Source organism: Pleurodeles waltl, chromosome 6 (assembly GCF_031143425.1).
Source record: "Pleurodeles waltl isolate 20211129_DDA chromosome 6, aPleWal1.hap1.20221129, whole genome shotgun sequence".
NCBI lineage: Eukaryota > Metazoa > Chordata > Amphibia > Caudata > Salamandridae > Pleurodeles > Pleurodeles waltl.
The window spans coordinates 2,278,392-2,301,759 of NC_090445.1; the positions used below are offsets into that span (position 1 = coordinate 2,278,392).

The window sequence follows — 23,368 nt, forward strand, 5'->3', positions numbered from 1 at the left end:
TGTGTGTCCAGACATGCATGGTGTCTCTATTTATGCCTGTGGCCGGTCATGCATAGTGTGCCTGTGTGTACAGACGCGCATGGTGTGCCTGTGTTCGGACGCGCATGGTGTGCCTGTGTTCGGACGCGCATGGTGTGCTTGTGTGTACAGATGTGCATGGTGTGCCTGTGCGTACAGACGTGCATGGTGTGCCTGTGTGTACAGACATGCATGGTGTGCCTGTGTGTTCAGAAGTGCATGGTGTCCCTGTTTTCGGATGTGCATGGTGTGCTTGTGTGTACAGATGTGCATGGTGTGCCTGTTTGTTCAGAGGTGCATGGTGTGCCTGTGTGTACGGATGTGCATGGTGTGCTTGTGTCTTCAGACTTGCATGGTGTGCCTTTGTCTTCAGATGTGCTTGGTGTGCCTGTTTGTTCAGACGTGCATGGTGTGCCTGTGTGCACAGACGTGCATGGTTTGCCTATTTGTTCCTGTGATCAGAGATGCATGGTTTGCCTTTGTGTTCAGAAGTGCATGGTGTGCCTGTATCCAGACATGCATGGTGTGCCTGTGTGTACAGATGTGCATGGTGTGCCTGTGTGTACAGACGCGCATGGTGTCTCTGTTTATGCCTGTGGCCGGTCATGCATAGTGTGCCTGTGTGTTCAGAGGTGCATGGTGTGCCTGTGTGTTCAGAGGTGCATGGTGTGCCTGTGTGTACAGACGCGCATGGTGTGCCTGTAGGAGGCTGGCCTGGCTTATAGTGGGTACCTTGTGGTACTTACACCCTGTGCCAGGTCCAGTTATCTCTTATTAGTAGAATAGAGGTGTTTCTAGCAGCTTAGGCTGAACGAGGAGACATGCAAAGCTCCTACTATACCACTTACATCACTTAGCACTATATCACAAGAAAACACAATACTCTGAGTTACTAAAAATAAAGGTACTTTATTTTAGTGACAGTATGCCAGAAGTATCTCAGAGGATATACTCCCTTAGGAGGTAAGTAATATACACAAAATATACACACAAACCAAATCAGGTAAGTAAACTGTTAGAAAAGTAATGCAAACAATGTAGAACACAATAGAATGCAATAGGAGAAAATAGGCCTAGGGGCAACACAAACCATATACTCCAAAAGTGGAATGCGAACCACGAATGGACCCCAGGCCTAGTGTAGTGTGTAGAGGGTCGCTGGGAGTGTAAGAAAACACTAAGGGTGTCCAAGATACCCCACCCCAAGACCCTGAAAAGTAGGAGTAAAGTTACCCTACTACCCCAGAAAGACAGTAAAGTCGAGATAGGGGATTCTGCAAGGACAACAACTGACTGCAAAGCACTGAAGACGATTCCTGGCCCTGAGGACCTGTAAAGGAAGGGGACCAAGTCCAAGAGTCATGCAAGTGTCCGGGGGGGCAGGAGCCCACTAAACCCCGGATGAAGGTGCAAAAGGGCTGCCTCTGGGTGGAAGAAGCCGAAGATTCTGCAACAACAGAAGATGCCAGGAACTTCTCCTTTGCACAGAAGATGTCCCACGGTGTGCTGGAGGATGCAGAGTTATTTCCACGCAGAAAGACCACAAACAAGCCTTGCTTGCTGCAAGAGTCGCGGTTGAGGATTTTGGGTGCTGCTAGGGCCCAGGAAGGACCAGGAGGTCGCTCCTTGGAGGAGGAGACAGAGGGAGCACTCAGCAACACAGAGAGCACACGCAGAAGAAGGCAGCACCCGCAGAAGCACTTGAACAGGCGTTTAAGAAATCTGAGCACGGCGGTCGTCTTAACACTACAAAAGAGGGTCCTACAAAGCCGGTTGTCAACTCAGCGAGTTGAGCAATGCAGGACGGAGTGCTGGGGACCTGGGCTAGGCTGTGCACGAAGGATTCCTTGCAAGAATGCACAGAAGCCCTAGCAGCTGGAGTTCACACAGTACACAGGATTACTGTCTGGCGTGGGGAGGCAAGGACTTACCTCCACCAAATTTGGACAGAAGGGCCACTGGACTGTCGGGGACACTTGGATTCAGCTCCTGTGTTCCAGGGACCATGCTCGTCAAGATGAGACGGGACCCAGAGGACCAATGATGCAGAGGTTTGGTGCCTGCGTTGGCAGAGGGAAGATTCCATCGACCCACAGGAGATTTCCTCTTGGCTTCCAGTGCAGGGTGAAGGCAGACAGCCCTCAGAGCATGCACCACCAGGAAACAGTCGAGAGAGCCGGCAGGATGAGGCACTACAATGTTGCTGGTAGTCTTCTTGCTACTTTGTTGCGGTTTTGAAGGTGTCCTGGAGCAGTCAGCGGTCAATCCTTGGCAGAAGTCGAAGAGGGAAGTGCAGGGGAACTCTGATGAGCTCTTGCATTCGTTATCTGACAAGAAACCCACAGGAGAGACCCTAAATAGCCCTCAGAGGAGGATTGGCTACAGAGAAAGGTAAGCACCTATCAGGAGGGGTCTCTGACGTCACCTTCTGGCACTGGCCACTGAGAGGCCCCCAGAGTGCCCTCACACCTCTGTTTCCAAGATGGCAGAGGTCTGGGACACACTGGAGGAGCTCTGGGCACCACCCCTGGGGTGATGATGGACAGGAGAGTGGTCACTCCCCTTTCCTTTGTCCAGTTTCACGCCAGAGCAGGGGCTGGGGGATCCCTGAACTGGTGTAGACTGGTTTATGCAAGGAGGGCACTATCTGTGCCCTTTAAAGTATTTCCAGAGGCTGGGGGAAGCTACCCCTCCCCAGCCTTAACACCTATTTCCAAAGGGAGAGGGTGTAACACTCTCTCTCAGAGGAAATCCTTTGTTCTGCCTTCCTGGGACTGGGCTGCCCAGACCCTAGGAGGGCAGAAGCCTGTCTGTGGGGTTGGCAGCAGCAGTAGCTGCAGTGAAAACCCTAGAGAGCTAGTTGGGCAGAACCCGGGGTCCGTGCTGGAGCCCTGGGGATGCATGGGATTGGCACCCCAATACCAGATTTGGCATGGGGGGGCAATTCCATGATCTTAGACATGTTACACGCCCATATTCCGAGTAACCATTGTGAAGCTACATATAGGTATTGACCTATATGTAGTGCACACGTGTAATGGTGTTCCCGCACTCACAAAGTCCTGGGAAATTGCCCTGAACAATGTGGGGGCACCTTGGCTAGTGCCAGGGTGCCCTCACACTTAGTAACTTTGCACCTAACCTTCACTAAGTGAGGGTTAGACATATAGGTGACTTATAAATTACTTAAGTGCAGTGTAAAATGGCTGTGAAATAACGTTGACGTTATTTCACTCAGGCTGCAGTGGCAGTCCTGTGTAAAGGTTTGTCTGAGCTCCCTATGGGTGGCAAAAGAAATGCTGCAGCCCATAGGGATCTCCTGGAACCCCAATACCCTGGGTACCTAGGTACCATATACTAGGGAATTATAAGGGTGTTCCAGTGTGCCAATCAGAATTGGTAAAATTAGTCACTATCCTGCAGTGACAATTTTAAAAGCAGAGAGAGCATAAACACAGGTTCTGGTTAACCGAGCCTCAATGATACAGTTAGGCACCACATAGGGAACACATTTAGGCCACAAACTATGAGCACTGGGGTCCTGGCTAGCACGATCCCAGTGAGACAGGCAAAAACAGACTGACAAGTAAACATGGGGGTAACATGCCAGGCAAGATGGTACTTTCCTACAGTGCCTGTGTTCGGACGTGCATGGTGTGCCTGTGTGTCCAGAGGTGCATGGTGCGCCTGTGTCCAGTCGTGCATGGTGCGCCTGTGTGTCCAGAGGTGCATGGTGCGCCTGTGTTCAGACATGTGCTGTGTGTGCCTGTGTGTACAAAGGTGTATGGTGTGTCTGTGTCTAGACATGTGCCGCGTGCGCCTGTGATGAGTGTCCCCTGCACTCCCTGACATAGGATCTGCCTCCGGTTCCTACAGATCCCATGAATCAGCGCATCTGATCCTCGCCTCTCTCTGCCCTCCAGATCTGCCCTCCCTCTGGCCCTGTCCTTGTCCCAGTGCCATGCCTGCCCGGCAGGACATCCTGAGTGCAAAATATGGGACTTGTTGGCCCTAAATTCTGAGTCTGCAAGGAAGTGTCAGCAGCTGGGGTAGGAAACACAGGGAAAGGGAGGTCAGAGGTCAGAGACCTTCATCCCCTCCGCCGGCTCCCTTCCTGCAGAGTGTGCGCCCTGCGACTGTGTAATCCCATCCGAGATTAGGGCCTGTGTGCTGGCATCAGCTGCCTGAGTGTAAGTCTCGTGTCGAGGCGCTTTTAGGAGAAAGGGAGGCTGTCTCTGTTCACTGCGGGTCTTGCACTCAGATAGCTGCTCTCATCTTTAACTCCAGATATTTTAGTGCAGGGTGTCTCGTGCGATGAGACACTGAGGCTGTCTCTCAGATCTGAGACTCTTAGAACCACACCGCACTGTGGTGCTCATAGGGCGAGGCACTGAGGCTGTTTCTCAGATCTGGGACTCTTAGAACCACACCGCACTGTGGTGCTCTGAGGGTGAGACACTGAGGCTGTCTCTCAGATCTGGGACTCTTAGAACCACACCGCACTGTGGTGCTCATAGGGCGAGGCACTGAGGCTGTCTCTCAGATCTGAGACTCTTAGAACCACACCGCACTGTGGTGCTCTGAGGGTGAGACACTGAGGCTGTCTCTCAGATCTGGGACTCTTAGAACCACACCGCACTGTGGTGCTAATAGGGCGAGGCACTGAGGAGGGTCTCAGCTGTGGGACTCTTAGAACTAGTCTTTGCCTTCTCAGCTAGATCCGATTTGTACCCCTTCCAGGAATCTGCTGACTATATCTTCCTCCTCCTTATATTCCAGCTCCAGACTACAGTTTGGTTTGGTGCACAGGAAGGCCCCAGATGGGACAGTGGCTTCTGTTTATGGACATGTGCTGACTGCGTTAGATCCTATTTACTGCTGTGGGTTTCTGTGAATGCATGAGAACAGTGCATCCTCTACATACAGTTTGATATCTAGAAACAGTTCTTTCCTCATGTGACTCTTATCTCAATTTAGCATTATAATCATTCTCTTTCGGATAGTATGGAATCTTTGGGGTTCATCATAATTTCCCTTCCAAATCATTAAACTATCATCTATGCATCGTCCCCAGTATACAACCCTATCCGGGAGGTATATGGGGCTGAATTGGGCTTGCTCCCTCTCACACAAACTCATAAAAATAGTTTGCATGTGAGGGAGCATAACTGGATCCCATCAGCGTTCCTCATCTCTGATGGAAAAGGTTGTCTCCATACAGAAAGAATTTGTTTTTGAAAACAAACGCCATTAGATCCAGAAGAATTTTGCAGATGTGGTGTATAAGAAAGTTTTCACTTCTTCCAAACCTTTGCTATGATCTGTGCTGGTATAAAGACTTGTGTTATCCATTGACACCAAATTATAGTCCGTTTCCCATGGAATTTCAGTAATCCGATTCAATAAGTCTTTAGTGTAGCAAGCAGAATAGGACAGCACAGCACCCAAAGGGGCTGGATAAACATCTGTGTATTCCTGCGCACTTTAGTGTGGGAAAAGCAGGACTGGAATACACAGGTCTATCAATACTGGCACTCTGCAAACTAACTAGGACGGGCCGTAAGTAGGGAGTCAGAAGAGGAACATGGAACCCAGGACTAGGGATCTGAATATACAGGACTGTCCGGGCGTGTGCTGCCAACCTAGGAACCAGGCAGGGCAAACACAAGACAGGCGACAGACTCCATAACTAACTAAAACAAACATTGAACCAAACAACAATGAAAACTGAACTCAACATGCATGCCTAGAGTATAGTGTCAGGATTAAAGCGAGAGCAATGAGGTTCAGCAGCAAAGCTAGTCACAACCCTCTGTGCTCAGCAGGCGGAAATAGCAGGAGGCTCAGGGGAGGAGCACAGGGGCAGGGAGAGAGCCAGATGCAAGGAATCACACAGGTGCCACAAATCAACCAGATGCAAGGAATCACACAGGTGCCACAAATCAACCAGATGCACGGAATCAGCAAGATGAGGGGAGAGAGACAGATGCAGGGAATCCACCAGGTGCAGGAAGAGAACCAGATGCAAGGAATCCACCAGGTGCAGGGATTCAGCCAGGTGCAGGGAGAGAACCAGATGCAAGGAATCCACCCGATGCAAGGAATCACACAGGTGCCACAAATCAACCAGATGCAAGGAATCACACAGGTGCCACGAATCAACCAGGTGCAGGGAATCACACAGGTGCCACAAATCAACCAGATGCAAGGAATCAACCAGGTGCAAAGATTCACACAGGTGCCTTGAATCAACCAGGTGCAAGGAATCAGCAAGATGCGGGAGAGAGAGCCAGATGCAGGGAATCCACCAGGTGCAGGGAATCCACCAGGTGCAGGAAGAGAACCAGATGCAAGGAATCCACCAGGTGCAGGGAATCCACCAGGTGCAGAAAGAGAACCAGATGGAAGGAATCCACCAGGTGCAGGGAATCAGCCAGGTGCAGGGAGAGAACCAGATGCAAGGAATCCACCAGATGCAAGGAATCACACAGGTGCCACAATTCAACCAGGCGCAAAGAATCACACAGGTGCAAGGAATCAAGCAGATGCGGGGCGAGAGTTAGACGCAAGAAACCAACCAGGCGCAAGGAATCACACAGGTGCCACGAATCAACCAGGCGCAAGGAATCACACAGGTGCCACAATTCAACCAGGCGCAAGGAATCACACAGGTGCAAGGAATCAAGCAGATGCGGGCGAGAGTTAGATGCAAGAAACCAACCAGGCGCAAAGAATCACACAGGTGCCACGAATCAACCAGATGCAAGGAATCACACAGGTGCCACAAATCAACCAGATGCAAGGAATCAGCAAGATGCGGGGAGAGAGCCAGATGCAGGGAATCCACCAGGTGCAGGAAAAGAACCAGATGCAGGGAATCCACCAGGTGCAGGAAGCGAACCAGATGCAAGGAATCCACCAGGTGCAGGGAGAGAACCAGATGCAAGGAATCCACCAGATGCAAGGAATCACACAGGTGCCACAATTCAACCAGGCGCAAGGAATCACACAGGTGCAAGGAATCAACCAGATGCGGGGTAAGACTTAGATGCAAGAAACCAACCAGGCGCAAAGAATCACACAGGTGCCACGAATCAACCAGGCGCAAGGAATCACACAGGTGCAAGGAATCAAGCAAGTGCGGGGCTAGAGTCGGATGCAAGGAATCAACCAGGTGCAAAGAATCACACAGGTGCCTCGAATCAACCAGGTGCAAGGAATCAAGCAGGTCAGGGCGAGAGTCAGATGCAAGAAACCGACCAGGCGCAAGAAATCACACAAGTGCCACAAATCACCTAAGCGCAAGGAATCACACAAGTGCCACAAATCAACCAGGTTAAAGGAGTCACACAGGTGCAAGGAATCAAGCAGGTGCAGGGTGAGAGTCAGATGCAAGGAATAAACCAGGTGCAGGGAATCACACAGGTGCCACAATTCAACCAGGCGCAAAGAATCACACAGGTGCCACGAATCAACCAGTTTAAAGGAGTCACACAGGTGCACGGAATCGAGGAACCACCAATGAAGAGAAGACAGAACAGGGACTTGGAAAGGGGAAGACCTATGAAACCAGTAGACACAAGACAGAACACCAGAAATCCAGGAGCGGAGTACGGGTCGGAGCCAAGAGAGTGTAAAGTTTGTTCAAAAGGCAGGTATATTTCAGAAAAGCTGTGGAATCCACACGTCGAGAGAATAGACTCTATTCAATAGAGCAACACCAACAGGGCGTAATCGGGACTGGTTTTGGAAACATAAAGGACTACAAGGACCATGATGCATCAGGAAGGTGGTGCGGAAGCCTGGACTGGACTATGAAGTGTATCTGGGAATGCAAGGTAGAAGTATACCGGAATTTGATTCCGGTATAAAGGCAGGACCCAGAGGGCATATGTGAGCGCCATCTATAGGCCCGTTAGTCAAATCCTATCCGAGTCTCACTCGCACTTTTATTTGCACGACCCCTTTTTTAGGTCGAGCGTGCAAGTGCTCTGACGTGTTGTAAGCTAACTGGGCTTTTAACCACGCCCATCATTATAACTTGTTCCTGGGCTTGCCTTTCAAAAATCCTTTGTTTTCGTTGGTAAATGCTCTACGTTTGTCCCTCCCTCAGGCAGTTTTGTTACCACCTTGGCCATCGATCCTGTTACATGGATAATTGCACAGTTGCCGATACGTTTGACTGTGAGCAAACTTCTTTTTCCTTTTGTTTCTCTCCTTTGCGCTTGTGGCGGCCCTGGCGCTTTGAATCGGCTCCCTTATGTCAACTGTTTTACTTTTCATTTTCAATTTAAGCGGCAAGAAAAGTCCAGTTATGAATTTCCAACGCTAATAGCTCTAACCCGAGCAAACGTGAGACCTGTTACATTGCAAATGCTTCTTCCTATTGGCTTCCCTTTTCCACCATGTCTGTGCTCTTGCTCTCTGTTGACTACCCCCTTCCCTGATGCCCTACTCTGTTTCCTATCGGACTCACTGGACCCACTTCGACTGCTCGCTTCACCTGCAATCCTCGGAGTCCATCGTCTTTCCTCCTCTTTCTTTCCCTTCTCATGAGTCCCCTCACCTTTCTCTTAGGTACTTCCTTTGCACTCGCTTACATTCCCTCTCAGCCCCATGCCCACTTCTCCTGTACTTATTTCCTTTTAGCTGCTGAGCCGTCCGCTCTGCACCTTTTACCCTTCACCTTTGCTGCTGAACCCTCCACTTCGTAACTTCCAACCTTCACCTTGGCTGCTGAGCCCCTCAATCCGTACCTTCCAACCTTCACCTTTGATGCTGAGCCCTCCTCTCTGTACCTTCCAACCTTCACCATTGCTGCTGAGCCCTCCTCTCTGTACCTTCCAACCTTCACCTTTGATGCTGAGCCCTCCTCTCTGTACCTTCCAACCTTCACCATTGCTACTGAGCCCTCCACTGTACCTTCCAACCTTCACCATTGCTGCTGAACCCTCCACTGTACCTTCCAACCTTCACCATTGCTGCTGAGCCCCCCACAGCCCGCCTTCCAACCTTCACCATTGCTACTGAGCCCTCCACTGTACCTTCTAACCTTCACCATTGCTGCTGAGCCCTCCACAGCCTGCCTTCCAACCTTCACCATTGCTACTGAGCCCCCCACAGCCCGCCTTCCAAGTTTCACCATTGCTACTGAGCCCTCCACTGTACCTTCCAACCTTCACCATTGCTGCTAAGCCCTCCACTGTACCTTCTAACCTTCACCATTGCTACTGAGCCCTCCACAGCCTGCCTTCCGACCTTCACCATTGCTACTGAGCACTCAGCAGCAATGGTGAAGGTTGGAAGGTACAGTTGAGTGCTCAGTAGCAATGGTGAAGGTCGGAAGGCAGGCTGTGGAGGGCTCAGTAGCAATGGTGAAGGTTAGAAGGTACAGTGGAGGGCTTAGCAGCAATGGTGAAGGTTGGAAGGTACAGTTAAGCCCTCCACTGTACCTTCTAACCTTCACCATTGCTGCTGAGCCCTCCACAGCCCGCCTTCCAACCTTCACAATTGCTACTGAGCCCTCTGCAGCCTACCTTCTCACCTCCACCATTGCTGCTGAGCACTCAACTGTACCTTCCAACCTTCACCATTGCTGTTGAGTCCTCCACACCCCCTCTTCCAACCTTCACCATTGCTGCTGAGCCCTCCACAGCCTGCCTTCCAACCTTCACCATTGTTGCTGAGCCCTCCGCAGCCTGCTTCCAACCTTCAGAATTGCTGATGAGCCCTCCACAGCCCGCCTTCCAACCTTCACCATTGCTGCTGAGCCCTCCACTGTACCTTCCAGCCTTCACCATTGCTGCTGAGCCCCCCACAGCCCGCCTTCCAACCTTCACCATTGTTGCTGAGCACTCCACTGCATACCTTCCAACCTTCACCATTGCTGCTGAGCTCTCCACAGTCTGCCTTCCAACCTTCAGAATTGCTGATGAGCCCTCCACAGTCTGCCTTCCAACCTTCAGAATTGCTGATGAGCCCTCCACAGCCTGCTTCCAACCTTCACCATTGCTGCTGAGCCCTCCACTGTACCTTCCAACCTTCACCATTGCTGCTGAGCCCTCCACTGTACCTTCCAACCTTCACCATTGCTGCTGAGCCCTCCACAGCCTGCCTTCCAACCTTCACCATTGTTGCTGAGCACTCCACTCCATACCTTCCAACCTTCACCATTGCTGCTGATCCCTCCACAGTACCTTCCAACCTTCACCATTGATGCTGAGCCCTCCACAGCCTGCTTCCAACCTTCACCATTGCTGCTGAGCCCTCCACTGTACCTTCCAACCTTCACCATTGCTGCTGAGCCCTCCACAGCCTGCCTTTCAACCTTCACCATTGATGCTGAGCCCTCCACTGTACCTTCCAACCTTCACCATTGATGCTGAGCCCTCCACAGCCTGCTTCCAACCTTCACCATTGCTGCTGAGCCCTCCACTGTACCTTCCAACCTTCACCATTGCTGCTGAGCCCTCCACAGCCTGCCTTTCAACCTTCACCATTGATGCTGAGCCCTCCGCAGCCTGCTTCCAACCTTCACCATTGCTGCTGAGCCCTCCACTGTACCTTCCAATCTTCACCATTGCTGCTGAGCCCTCCACTGTACCTTCCAACCTTCACCATTGATGCTGAGCCCTCCGCAGCCTGCCTTTCAACCTTCACCATTGCTGCTGAGCCCTCCACAGCCTGCTTCCAACCTTCACCATTGCTGCTGAGCCCTCCACTGTACCTTCCAATCTTCACCATTGCTGCTGAGCCCGCCACTGCACACTTTGGCCCTCATTTCAACCTCAGCGGTCTTTTCTCAAGACTGCTGAGGTTCCGCCGGGGCGAAGACCGCCAGTGGTGGAGCGGGTTGGGGGTGTTGTGTGGTGTGTGCATGCATGGGGGTGTGCGTGTGTAGAGGGGTTGTGTGAGTGCTTGTATGCATTCGGGGGTGTAATGTGTGTAAGGGAAATGTAACGTGTGTGCATGTATGTGCGCGTGTATGTGTGTGAGCGTGCGTGTGGGGGGTATGTGTGGGGTTTTGAATGGGGGTGGTAGAGGGGTCGTGGGTGTTGGGGGAGGACTCAGGGGAGGGGGAAGATGGAGGGGGAGACCCCAATCAGTGCCAGGGAATGAATTCCCTGGCACTGTTGGTACATACCGCTATGGATTTCATGGCGGTACAAAACACCATGAAATCCATGGCGGTATGCGAGGGTCCTGGTACTGCCGCCGGTCTAGTGATGGCCACCGGGCTGGAGACCGTTGTCTCCAGCCTGGAGGTCGTTACCACCGTGATTAGATATTCTTTAGTGAGCAGGGATTATTTACCGGGAGAGTCAGCAGAGATTCTTTACAGGAAGAGTCAGTGATTCTTTACAGGAAGAGTGAAAAAGGATTCTTTACAGGAAGAGTGAGCAGAGATTCTTTACACAAAGACCGATCAGGGATTCTTTACAGTGAGCAGGGATTCTTTACAGGAAGCCAGATCAGGGATTCTTTACAATGAGCAGAGATTCTTTACAGGAAGAGTCAGTAGGGATTCTTTACAGGAAGAGTGAAAAGGGATTCTTTACAGGAAGAGTGAGCAGGGATTCTTTACAGCAAGAATGAGCAGGGATTCTTTACAGGAAGAGTGACCAGGGTTCTTTACAGGAAGAGTGACCAGGGATTCTTTACAGGAAGAGTCAGTGATTCTTTACAGGAAGAGTGACCAGGGATTCTTTACAGGAAGAGTGAGCAGGGATTCTTTACAGGAAGAGTGACCAGGGATTCTTTACAGGAAGAGTGAGCAGGGATTCTTTACAGGAAGAGTGACCAGGGATTCTTTACAGGAAGAGTGACCAGGGATTATTTACCGGGAGAGTCAGCAGAGATTCTTTACAGGAAGAGTCAGTGATTCTTTACAGGAAGAGTGAAAAGGGATTCTTTACAGGAAGAGTGAACAGGGATTATTTACCGGGAGAGTCAGCAGAGATTCTTTACAGGAAGAGTCAGTGATTCTTTACAGGAAGAGTGAAAAGGGATTCTTTACAGGAAGAGTGACCAGGGATTCTTTACAGGAAGAGTGAACAGGGATTATTTACCGGGAGAGTCAGCAGAGATTCTTTACAGGAAGAGTCAGTGATTCTTTACAGGAAGAGTGAAAAGGGATTCTTTACAGGAAGAGTGAGCAGAGATTCTTTACACAAAGACCGATCAGGGATTCTTTACAGGAAGGACGGTGCGGGTCATTGGCGGTTTGGCATATGCCAAACCGGTAATGTCATAATGGGGTGGTAATGAACGCCGGCCTGTTTGCGGTCTTACCGCCCCTTTCCCACTGTCTGCCAGGGTTGTAATGAGGGCCTTTGTGCATTCAGCTTCCTCTGCACCCAGTCTCTACTTTTCTCCACAGTAACCCCCATACACCCTACATGCTTAGTGTTCTCCCAAGGGGACTTTGGGGTGCTCCACGGTGGAGGAGAGGGTGAGCATGTCTCTGTGGATGGAAATTCCCCAGTGAATAATTGTGAGCCATAGTGCAAATGAATCACAAATGTAATGGTTATACTGTGTTTAATATCACATTAGTGTTGACTGAATCCTCTAAAAGTGGAAGCTGGGTTGGGGGGGCGCATTGCTGATCCGCACACAGACAGTGGTGCAGGAAAGCCACAGTATTCTTGGGCTGGGCTGTGAGACTGACAGAACGGCCCCCGCTATGGGATAGCGGCTGCTGAGGGAGGTCAGTGAGCTACAGGGCTGCTAGGCATGGAACATCTGGGAGACTCGTGGAAAGGATCGACATTGGGGGCATTCAGGGCTCTTCAGGAGGAATAGACTGACAGCGCGAGAGCGGTACGGATGCATACAGATGATGCGTGCCCTGAAGACGCACGTTTGGTGGCACATAGCTGCCGGAGGCAGTGCCACTGGAAGATCGACTCCTCCTGGACGCTATGCCAGAGAAAGCCATCTCCCTGACATACACTACAGACACCTTCAAACTCTGAGGGACACCTGGGTAGCAGGTATGGGAGAGGAAGATGACGGTGAATGGGTTGTCGCAGTTAGGACTGGGTTCCGATTAATTCAACTTCGCATACTACGTAGGACATACTACTCCAGAACATGCCTGCACAAAAGGGAAGCAAGACTGCTCGCTTTGGTCAGCAGGGCATCTTTTTCCATCATACTCTGGCCCTGCCTGATCACTCAGACCTATGGGGGGGGGGGGGGGGGGGTGATACAAATAATGATGCGGGTACCGGGCTGAGGTCCCGCTGGAGGCAAGATGTCTTCTGCTTCACATAGAGGGCTGACTGGCGTGGCCCAACAAAACATGGCACGAGCATGGGGTGCCATTACGCCCCCCCTCAGGGTCTCGGACTGGGAAAGGGACATGGACTGGCGCCAACAGGTGGTGATCGTGGCGTAACAAAGCTGGCGATCGTGTAGTGGATACTGAAAATGTCCGGTTGGTGCAGAGTGAGGAAGTTGGGACACTGCAGTACTGTGATTAGGACATCTGTCATGTGTTTGTCTTTCCTGTGACTTTATCACATGGTGAGATGTCCTGATCTTATCTATGACACTAGGCTGAGCGTCTTCCTTCTTGTGGAAACAGTGCTGTCAACTTATTTTTTTCTGTTTTTAAAAAAGATTAAAAAAAATTAATTAAACAGTGTTAACTTATCACAACGTGACCTAGCTGTGTTTTCGAATTCCCACATTTTAGATGCCTGCAAACAGTAGATCCTGCCTTCATTTTTGCCTGTGCAGGGAGGAGCTTCAACTTCGACTCCAGCCTTCCAAATAATTCCATAAAATTCAGTCAGTGTCTGTATCTCACTGTGGTATTCATGAAATGTACTAATATCAGGTTCCTGTTGATCCTAGGCAGGGCAGATTTTACCTCTATTTCTTCCTTGGGCTGATGGAGGAGGTGTTTGTATCTCAATCTGCCTTTACTTGTCTCTGGTAGCGTAAAGGAGGTTTATTTATTAGAAGCCTGACTCATAAAGGTAAACCCACACTATCGGGATACTCCACAGTCCACATTGTGAATAGCAAAACAGTCGTAAAGATGTGGCCAGTAAAATACCTTTGTGAGTAGCCAAACAGTCGTAAAGCCATGACTAGTAAAATACCTTTGTGAGTAGCCAAACAGTCGTAAAGACATGGCCAGTAAAATACCTTTGTGAGTAGCCAAACAGTCGTAAAGCCATGACTAGTAAAATACCTTTGTGAATAGCAAAACAGTTGTAAACTTACACAAAAGTGTAAATTTACCTTTGTGAATCAGGCCCTAGGCGTAGAACAGAAAAACTCCCATGTGAATTGTTTTCTGTACTAATATTGTTTAGTTCAGTGTATCTTTGTGTTGACACCATGAAGACTTCAGTTTCTCTTTTAAAAAAATGTATAAGAGAAGGGAATCAAGCATGGGCTTTGTCTGGCCCCATAGAGGGCAGACACCATGACAGTCTGGTAGCAAACTGTACTTAGAAGATTTTCTATCTTCCTCTTCTCTGCTAACTGTGATCTCTCTTTGACAAATGCTCCTTACTTAGTGCTGGTAAATGATTAGCTTAGAGTTTAGGTTCCGCTGCCAATTATACTTTTAAGTTCTTATGCATTTTGAACATTATGAACAAATTTGACTATTATCTTTTAGCCTTCTCTATTTGATTCTTGGATATTAATAAGCCTTCGTTGTTTACATTTGAACCCTGTCTAGTGAGGATCCTCCTGAGTGGATTTTCCTATGAAATGTTTTTGGATTATATGAATTTATGTCCAGGGTTCTTGTATTTAAAAGGCTTGCACATAGTCCTAATCTATCATTCGCACTTTTAATTTAGAAGAGTACTACACCCTGGCACACTCTCTCCTGCTTGATGCACACCCGCTGCCGTCTTTTCAGCAGTGGGGTGAGGTGCACGGGCTGAGATGCAGTTCAGGACGCAAGGAGGGTCGCTTCTTCCTCCGTAGACATTTTAAATCCTGCAACAAAAATGTTCTGCATCACAGGGCGCGTCATCCTGTGTGAAGATGTATCCCTCTCACTAAACCCTGTGGACAGACATGTCGCTCGGCCCGTGTGCCTCGCCCTACCCCATGCACCGCACCCCGTGAGCCTCTCCCCACCTCACCCCAACCAGCCTGACCGCCTCTCCCCACCTCACCCCATGCACCTCACCCCAACCAGCCTGACCGCCTCTCCCCACCTCACCCCATGCACCTCACCCCAACTGGCCCATGTGCCTTGCCCCACCACACCCCACCCCATGCACCACACCACATCCCATCCCACCCCATCCCATGCACCGCACCACACCACACTCCATCCCATGCACAGCACCCTGCGCGCCGCTCCCCACCTCACCCCAACCTGCCTGACCGCCTCTCCTCACCTCACCCCAACCGGCCCGTGCCCCTTACCCCACCTCACCCCACCCCATGCACCACACCCCGCCCCACCCCATGCATCGCACCCTGGCCACCTCTCCCCACCTCACCCCAACCGGTCTGACCGCCTCTCCTCACCTCACCCCATGCACCTCACCCCAACCGGCCCGTGCGCCTTACCCCACCTCACCCCACGCACCACACCCCGCCCCACCCCATGCAGCGCACCCCGCGAGTCTCTCCCCACCTCACCCCAACCAGCCTGACCGCCTCTCCCCACCTCACCCCAACCGGCCTGTGCGCCTTACCCCACCTCACACCACGCACCACACCCCGCCCCACCCCATGCATCGCACCCGCGAGCCTCTCCACACCTCACCCCATGCACCTCACCCCAACCGGCCTGACTGCCTCTCCCCACCTCACCCCATGCATCTCACCCCAACTGGCCCGTGTGCCTTACCTCACCTCAACCCACCCCACGCACCACACCCTGCCCCACCCCATGCATCGCACCCGCGAGCCTCTCCACACCTCACCCCATGCACCTCACCCCAACCAGCCTGACCGCCTCACCCCACCTCACCCCACCCCATGCACCTCACCACATCCCATCCCACCCCACCCCATCCCATGCACCGCGCCTCGCACGCCTCTCCCCACCTCACCCCTCACCCCAACCAGCCTGACCACCTCTCCTCACCTCACCCCAAATGGCCTGACCGCCTCTCCCCACCTCACCCCATGCACCTCACCCCAACTGGCCTGTGTGCCTTACCCCACCTCACCCCACGCATCCCACCCCACCCGATGCACGGCACCCCGCGCGCCTCTCCCCACCTCACCCCAACCAGCCTGACCACCTCTCCTCACCTCACCCCATGCACCTCACCCCAACCGGCCTGTGTGCCTTGCTCCACCTCACTCCACCCCATGCACCACACCCCACCCCACCCACCGCACCCCACACACCTCTTCCCCACCTCACCCCAACCGGCCCTCTCCCCACCCCACCCGAACCGGCCTGACCACCTCTCCCCACCTCACCCCATGCACCTCACCCCAACCGGCCTGACCGCCTCTCCCCACCTCACCCTATGCACCTCACTCCAACTGGCCCGCGTGCCTCGCCCCACCCCACCCCATGCACCGCACCCCGCGCACCTCTTCCCACCTCATCCCAACCGGCCTGACCGCCTCTCCTAACCTCCCCCATGCACCTCACCCCAACTGGCCCGTGCCCCTCTCCTCACCTCACCCCATGCATCACACCCCAACCGGTCCGTGCGCCTTGCCCCGCCTCACCCCACCCCATGCGCCACACCACACCCCACCCCACCCCATGCACCGCACCCCGCGCACCTCTTCCCACCTCATCCCAACTGGCCTGACCGCCTGTCCTAACCTCACCCCATGCAGCTCACCCCAACCGGCCCGCGCCCCTCTCCCCACCTCACCCCATGCACCTCATCCCAACCGGTCCGTGCGCCTTGCCCCACCTCACCCCACCCCATGCGCTACACCACACCCCACCCCATCCCATGCACGTACCCCGCGTGCCTCTCCCCACCTCAGACCAACCGGCCCACACGCCTCACCCCAAATCACTTGGACCGCACAAAATCCCACCACACTAGATGCTCACTCCTAGGGAGGCTTAACCTGAGTTGACTCAACATAGTTTGTTTATGATTAGGGGGATTTATAGAGTGCAATAGATACTCAGTGCCCCGGCGCTATAATAGGCACAAATTCTTGAAGTCATTTAATGTAACTAACTAAACTAAAAAGCCAGGTTTTAAGCAATCTTTTAAAAACAGAAGTGTCGTCAGTAGCCCCCTGCTGCTGTGGAAGGGCTTTCCAATCTTTGGCGGCGAGGGACGATTAGGAGCTATTCCCCCCACCCCCAGTCTTTGGCAGTATTATTCACCATGACAGCTTCTGTTCACAGGCATTGATGCTCTGATGTCTTTTACCTCTCACAGCTTGGATTTGCGGACCTTAATCTGGCAGAATTTGTGGGCGCTGGGTTTACTGCACGTTGCTGCTTGCTGGAGGGATATGACACCAAGAACACACGCCAGGACAACTCCATCCTCAAGGTTCAAAGATACCTACAGTTTCTATCACTTATCTGACACCTCTCCCAGCACCTTCTCTCCTTTCTGACCTCCTACTTCTCCTGTGCCATCTCCCAGTCCCTCCTCTATGACATCCTACAGGTCCAGTCTCCTCTCCTCTGACATCCTGCAGGTCCTGTCTCCTCTCCCAGCACCTCCTCTCCTCTCTGACATCCAACAAGTCCTGTCTCCTCTCCCAGCACCTCCTCACTGACATCCTGCAGGCCCTGTCTCATCTTCTCTGACATCCTACAGGTCCTGTCTCCTCTCCCAGCACCTCCTCTGACATCCCTCAGGTGCTGAATCCTCTCCCAGCACCTCCTCTTCTCTGACATCCTACAGGTCCTGTCTCAACTCCTCCTTTCCTCTCCGACATTGTACAGGTTCTGTCTCCTCTCCCAGCACCTCCTGTCCTCTGACATCCTTTACGTACTGTCTCCTTTCCCAGCACCTACCCTCCTTTCTGACATCCTACAGGTCCTGTCTCCTCTCCCAGCACCTCCTCTCCTCTCTGACATCCTATAAGACCTGTCTCCTATCCCAGCACCTCCTCTCTTCTGACATCCTACAGGGCCTGTCTCCTCTCCCAGCACCTCCTCTGACATCCTATAGGACCTGTCTCCTATCCCAGCACCTCCACCCTCACATCCTACAGGTCTTGTCTCCTCACCCAGGGCCTCCTCTCCTCTCTGACATCCTACTGGTCCTCTCTCCTCTCCCAGCCCCTCCTCTCTGACATCCTACAGGTCCTGTCTCCTCTCCCAGCACCTCCTCTCCTCTGACATCCTACAGGTGCTGTCTCCTCTCCCAGCCCCTCTGCTCCTCTGACATCCTACAGGTCCTGTCTCCTCTCCTCTGACATCCCACAGGCCCTGTCTCCTCTCCCAGCCCCTCATCTCTGACATCCTACAGGTCCTGTCTGCTCTCCCAGCACCTCAGGCCCAGACTCATCTCCCAGCACATCCTACAGGTCCTGTTTCCTCTCCCAGCACCTCCTCTGTGACATCCTACAGGTCCCGTCTCCTCTCCCAGTACCTCCTCTCCCCTGACATCCTGCAGCTCCTGTCTCCTCTCCCAGTCCCTCCTCTCTAACATCCTACAGGTCCTGTCTCCTCTCCCAGCACCTCCTCTGACATCCTACAGGTCCTGTCTCCTTTCCCAGCACCTTCAGGCCCTGTCTCCTTTCCCAGCACCTTCTCTCCTCTGACATCCTACAGGTCCTGTCTCCTTTCCCAGCACCTTCTCTCCTCTGACCTCCTACTTCTCCTGTCCCTCTCCCAGTCCCTCCTCTCTGACATCCTACAGGTCCTGTCTCCTCTCCCAGCACCTCCTCTGACATCCTACAGGTCCTGTCTCCTTTCCCAGCACCTTCTCTCCTCTGACATCCTACATGTCCTGTCTCCACTCCCAGCCCCTCCTCCCCTCTCTGACATCCTACAGGTCCTGTCTCCTCTCCCAGCACCTCCCCTACTCTCTGACATCCTACAGGTCCTGTCTCCACTCCCAGCCCCTCCTCCCCTTACTGACATCCTACAGGTCCTGTCTCCTCTCCCAGCACCTCCCCTACTCTCTGACATCCTACAGGTTCTGTCTCTTCTCCCAGCACCTCCTCTCCTCTCTGACATCCCACAGGCCCTGTCTCCTCTCCCAGCACCTCCTCCCTGACATCCTACAGGTCCTGTCTCCTCTCCCAGCAACTCCTCTCTGACATCCTACAGGTCCTGTCTCATCTCCTCTGACATCCTATAGGTCCTGTCTCCTCTCCCAGCACCTTCTCTCCTGTGACCTCCTACTTCTCCTGTCCCCTCTCCCAGCACCGCACCTCCTCTATGACATCATCTAGGTCCTGTCTCCTCTCCCAGCTCCTCCTCTCCCCTGACATCCTACAGGTCCTGTCTCCTCTCCCAACACCACCTTTCCTCTGACATCCTACAGGCCCTGTCTCTTCTCCCAGCACCTCCTCTCCTCTGACATCCTACAGGTCCTTTCTCCTCCCCCAGCACTTCTTCTCTTCTGACATCTTACAGGTCCGGTCTCCTCTCCCAGCACCACCTCTCCTCTGACATCCTACAGGCCCTGTCTCCCCTCCCAGCACCACCTCTCCTCTGACATCCTACAGGTCCTGTCTCCTTTCCCAGTCCCTCCTCTATGACATCCTACAAGTCCTGTCTCGTCTCCCAGCACCTCCTCTCCCCTGACATCCTACAGATCAACTCCTCCTTTCCTCTCCGACATTGTACAGGCCCTGTCTCCTCTCCCAGCATCTCCTCTCCTCTCTGACAACCTACAGGTCCTGTCTCCTCTCCCAGCACCTCCTCTCTGACATCCTACAGGTGCTGACTCCTCTCCCAGCACCTCCTCTCCTCTGACATCCTACAGGTCCGGTCGCCTCTCCCAGCCCCTCCTCTCTGGCATCCTAAAGGTCCTGTCTCCTCTCCCAGCTCCTCCTCTCCCCTGACATCCTACAGGTCCTGTCTCCTCTCCCAACACCACCTCTCCTCTGACATCCTACAGGCCCTGTCTCTTCTCCCAGCACCTCCTCTCCTCTGACATCCTACAGGTCCTTTCTCCTCCCCCAGCACTTCTTCTCCTCTGACATCTTACAGGTCCGGTCTCCTCTCCCAGCACCACCTCTCCTCTGACATCCTACAGGCCCTGTCTCCCCTCCCAGCACCACCTCTCCTCTGACATCCTACAGGTCCTGTCTCCTTTCCCAGTCCCTCCTCTATGACATCCTACAAGTCCTGTCTCGTCTCCCAGCACCTCCTCTCCCCTGACATCCTACAGATCAACTCCTCCTTTCCTCTCCGACATTGTACAGGCCCTGTCTCCTCTCCCAGCATCTCCTCTCCTCTCTGACAACCTACAGGTCCTGTCTCCTCTCCCAGCACCTCCTCTCTGACATCCTACAGGTGCTGACTCCTCTCCCAGCACCTCCTCTCCTCTGACATCCTACAGGTCCGGTCTCCTCTCCCAGCCCCTCCTCTCTGGCATCCTAAAGGTCCTGTCTCCTCTGCCAGTACCTCCTCTCCTCTGACATCCTACAGCTCCTGTCTCCTCTCCCAGTCCCTCCTCTCTGACATCCTACAGGTCCTGTCTCCTCTCCCAGCACCTCTGCTCCTCTGACATCCTACAGCTCCTGTCTCCTCTCCCAGCCCCTCCTCCCTGATATCCTACAGGTCCGGTCTCCTCTCCCAGCCCCTCTGCTCCTCTGACATCCTACAGCTCCTGTCTCCTCTCCCAGCACCTCCTCCCTGACATCCTATAGGTTCTGTCTCCTGTCCCAGCCTCTCCTCTCTGACATCCTACAGGTCCTGTCTCCTCTCCCAGCACAACCTCTCCTCTGACACCCTACAGACCCTGTCTCCTCTCCCAGCACCTCCACTCCTCTGACATCCTATAGGTGCTGACTCCTCTCCCAGCACCTCCTCTCCTCTTACATCCTACAGGTCCTGTCTCCTCTCCCAGCACCTCCTCTCCTTTGACATCCTACAGGTGTTGACTCCCCTCCAATCACCTCCTCTCCTCTGACATCCTACAGTTCCTGTCTCCTCTCCCAGCACCTCCTCTCCTCTGACATCCTCAGGTCCTGTCTACTCTCCTAGCACCTCCTCTCTGACATCCTACAGGTCCTGTCTCCTCTCCCAGCACCTCCTCTCTGACATGCTACAGGTGTTGACTCCTCTCCCAGCACCTTCTCTCCTCTGACATCCTACAGGTCCTGTCTCCTCTCCTAGTATCTCATCTCCTCTGACATCCTACAGGTCCCGTCTCCTCTCCCAGCCTCTCCTCTGTGACATCCTACAGGTCCCGTCTCCTCTCCCAGCACCACCTCTCCTCTGACATCCTACAGGCCCTGTCTCCCCTCCCAGCACCTCCTCTCCTCTGACATCCTAAAGGTGCTGACTCCTCTCCCAGCACCTCCTCTCCTCTGACATCCTACAGGTCCTGTCTCCTCTCCCACCACCTCCTCTCCTCTGACATCCTACAGGTTCTGTCTCCTCTCCCAGCACCTCCTCTCTGACATCCTACAGGTGTTGACTCCTCTCCCAGCACCTCCTCTCCTCTGACATCCTACAGGTCCTGTCTCCTCTCCTAGCACCTCATCTCCTCTGACATCCTACAGGTCCTGTCTCCTCTTCCAGCACCTCCTCTACCCTGACATCCTACAGGTCCTGTCTCCTCTCCCAGCACCTTCTCTACTCTGACATCCTACATGTCCTGTCTCCTCTCCCAGCACCTTCTCTACTCTGACATCCTACATGTCCTGTCTCCTCTCCCAGCACCTCTGCTCCTCTGACATCCTACAGCTCCTGTCTCCTCTCCCAGACCCTCCTCCCTGACATCCTACAGGTTCGGTCTCCTCTCCCAGCCCCTCTGCTCCTCTGACATCCTACAGCTCCTGTCTCCTCTCCCAGCACCTCCTCCCTGACATCCTATAAGTTCTGTCTCCTGTCCCAGCCTCTCCTCTCTGACATCCTACAGGTCCTGTCTCCTCTCCCAGCACAACCTCTCCTCTGACATCCTACAGACCCTGTCTCCTCTCCCAGCACCTCCTCTCTTCTGACATCCTACAGGTCCTGTCTCCTCTCCCAGCACCTCCTCTCCTCTGACATCCTCAGGTCCTGTCTACTCTCCCAGCACCTCCTCTCTGACATCCTACAGGTGTTGACTCCTCTCCCAGCACCTTCTCTCCTCTGACATCCTACAGGTCCTGTCTCCTCTCCTAGCACCTCATCTCCTCTGACATCCTACAGGTCCTGTCTCCTCTCCCAGCACCTCCTCTCTGACATGCTACAGGTGTTGACTCCTCTCCCAGCACCTTCTCTCCTCTGACATCCTACAGGTCCTGTCTCCTCTCCTAGCACCTCATCTCCTCTGACATCCTACAGGTCCCGTCTCCTCTCCCAGCCTCTCCTCTGTGACATCCTACAGGTCCCGTCTCCTCTCCCAGCACCGCCTCTCCTCTGACATCCTATAGTGCTGACTCCTCTCCCAGCACCTCCTCTCCTCTGACATCCTACAGGTCCTGTCTCCTCTCCCAGCACCTCCTCTCCTCTGACATCCTACAGGTCCTGTCTCCTCTCCCAGCACCTCCTCTCTGACATCCTACAGGTGTTGACTCCTCTCCCAGCACCTCCTCTCCTCTGACATCCTACAGGTCCTGTCTCCTCTCCTAGCACCTCATCTCCTCTGACATCCTACAGGTCCTGTCTCCTCTCCCAGCACCTCCTCTGTGACATCCTACAGGTCCCGGATCCTCTCCCAGCACCTCCTCTCCTCTGGCATCCTGCAGCTCCTGTCTCCTCTCCCAGCCCCTCCTCTCTGACATCCTACAGGTCCTGTCTCCTCTCCCAGCACCTCCTCTCTTCTCTGACATCCTACAGGTCCCTTTTCCTCTCCCAGCACCTCCTCTCCTCTGACATCCTACAGGTGCTGTCTCTTCTCCCAGCCCCTCTGCTCCTCTGACATCCTGCAGCTCCTGTCTCTTCTCCCAGCAATTCCTCTCAGACATCCTACAGGTCCTGTCTCCTCTCCCAGCACCTCCTCTCCTCTGACATCCTGCAGCTCCTGTCTCCTCTCCCACCACCTCCTCTCCTCTGACATCCTATAGGTGCTGACTCCTCTCCCAGCACCTCCTCTCCTCTGACATCCTACAGGTCCTGTCTCCTCTCCCAGCACCTCCTCTCCTCTGACATCCTACAGGTCCTGTCTCCTCTCCCAGCACCTCCTCTCTGACATCCTACAGGTGTTGACTCCTCTCCCAGCACCTCCTCTCCTCTGACATCCTACAGGTCCCGGATCCTCTCCCAGCACCTCCTCTCCTCTGGCATCCTGCAGCTCCTGTCTCCTCT

The 23,368-nt window shown here is 53.4% G+C and overlaps 1 protein-coding gene across 2 annotated transcripts in view; it reads left to right on the top strand.

Annotated features, from left to right (window-relative positions):
- Positions 1 to 23,368, top strand: part of EEIG1 (estrogen-induced osteoclastogenesis regulator 1) — a 323,245-nt gene that overhangs the window by 85,902 nt on the left and 213,975 nt on the right. For both annotated transcript variants that reach the window (XM_069236930.1, XM_069236931.1), the window contains exon 4: positions 17,379 to 17,495. In XM_069236930.1, the coding sequence (XP_069093031.1) occupies positions 17,379 to 17,495 (117 nt within the window). The remainder of the gene's footprint in view (positions 1 to 17,378; positions 17,496 to 23,368) is intronic.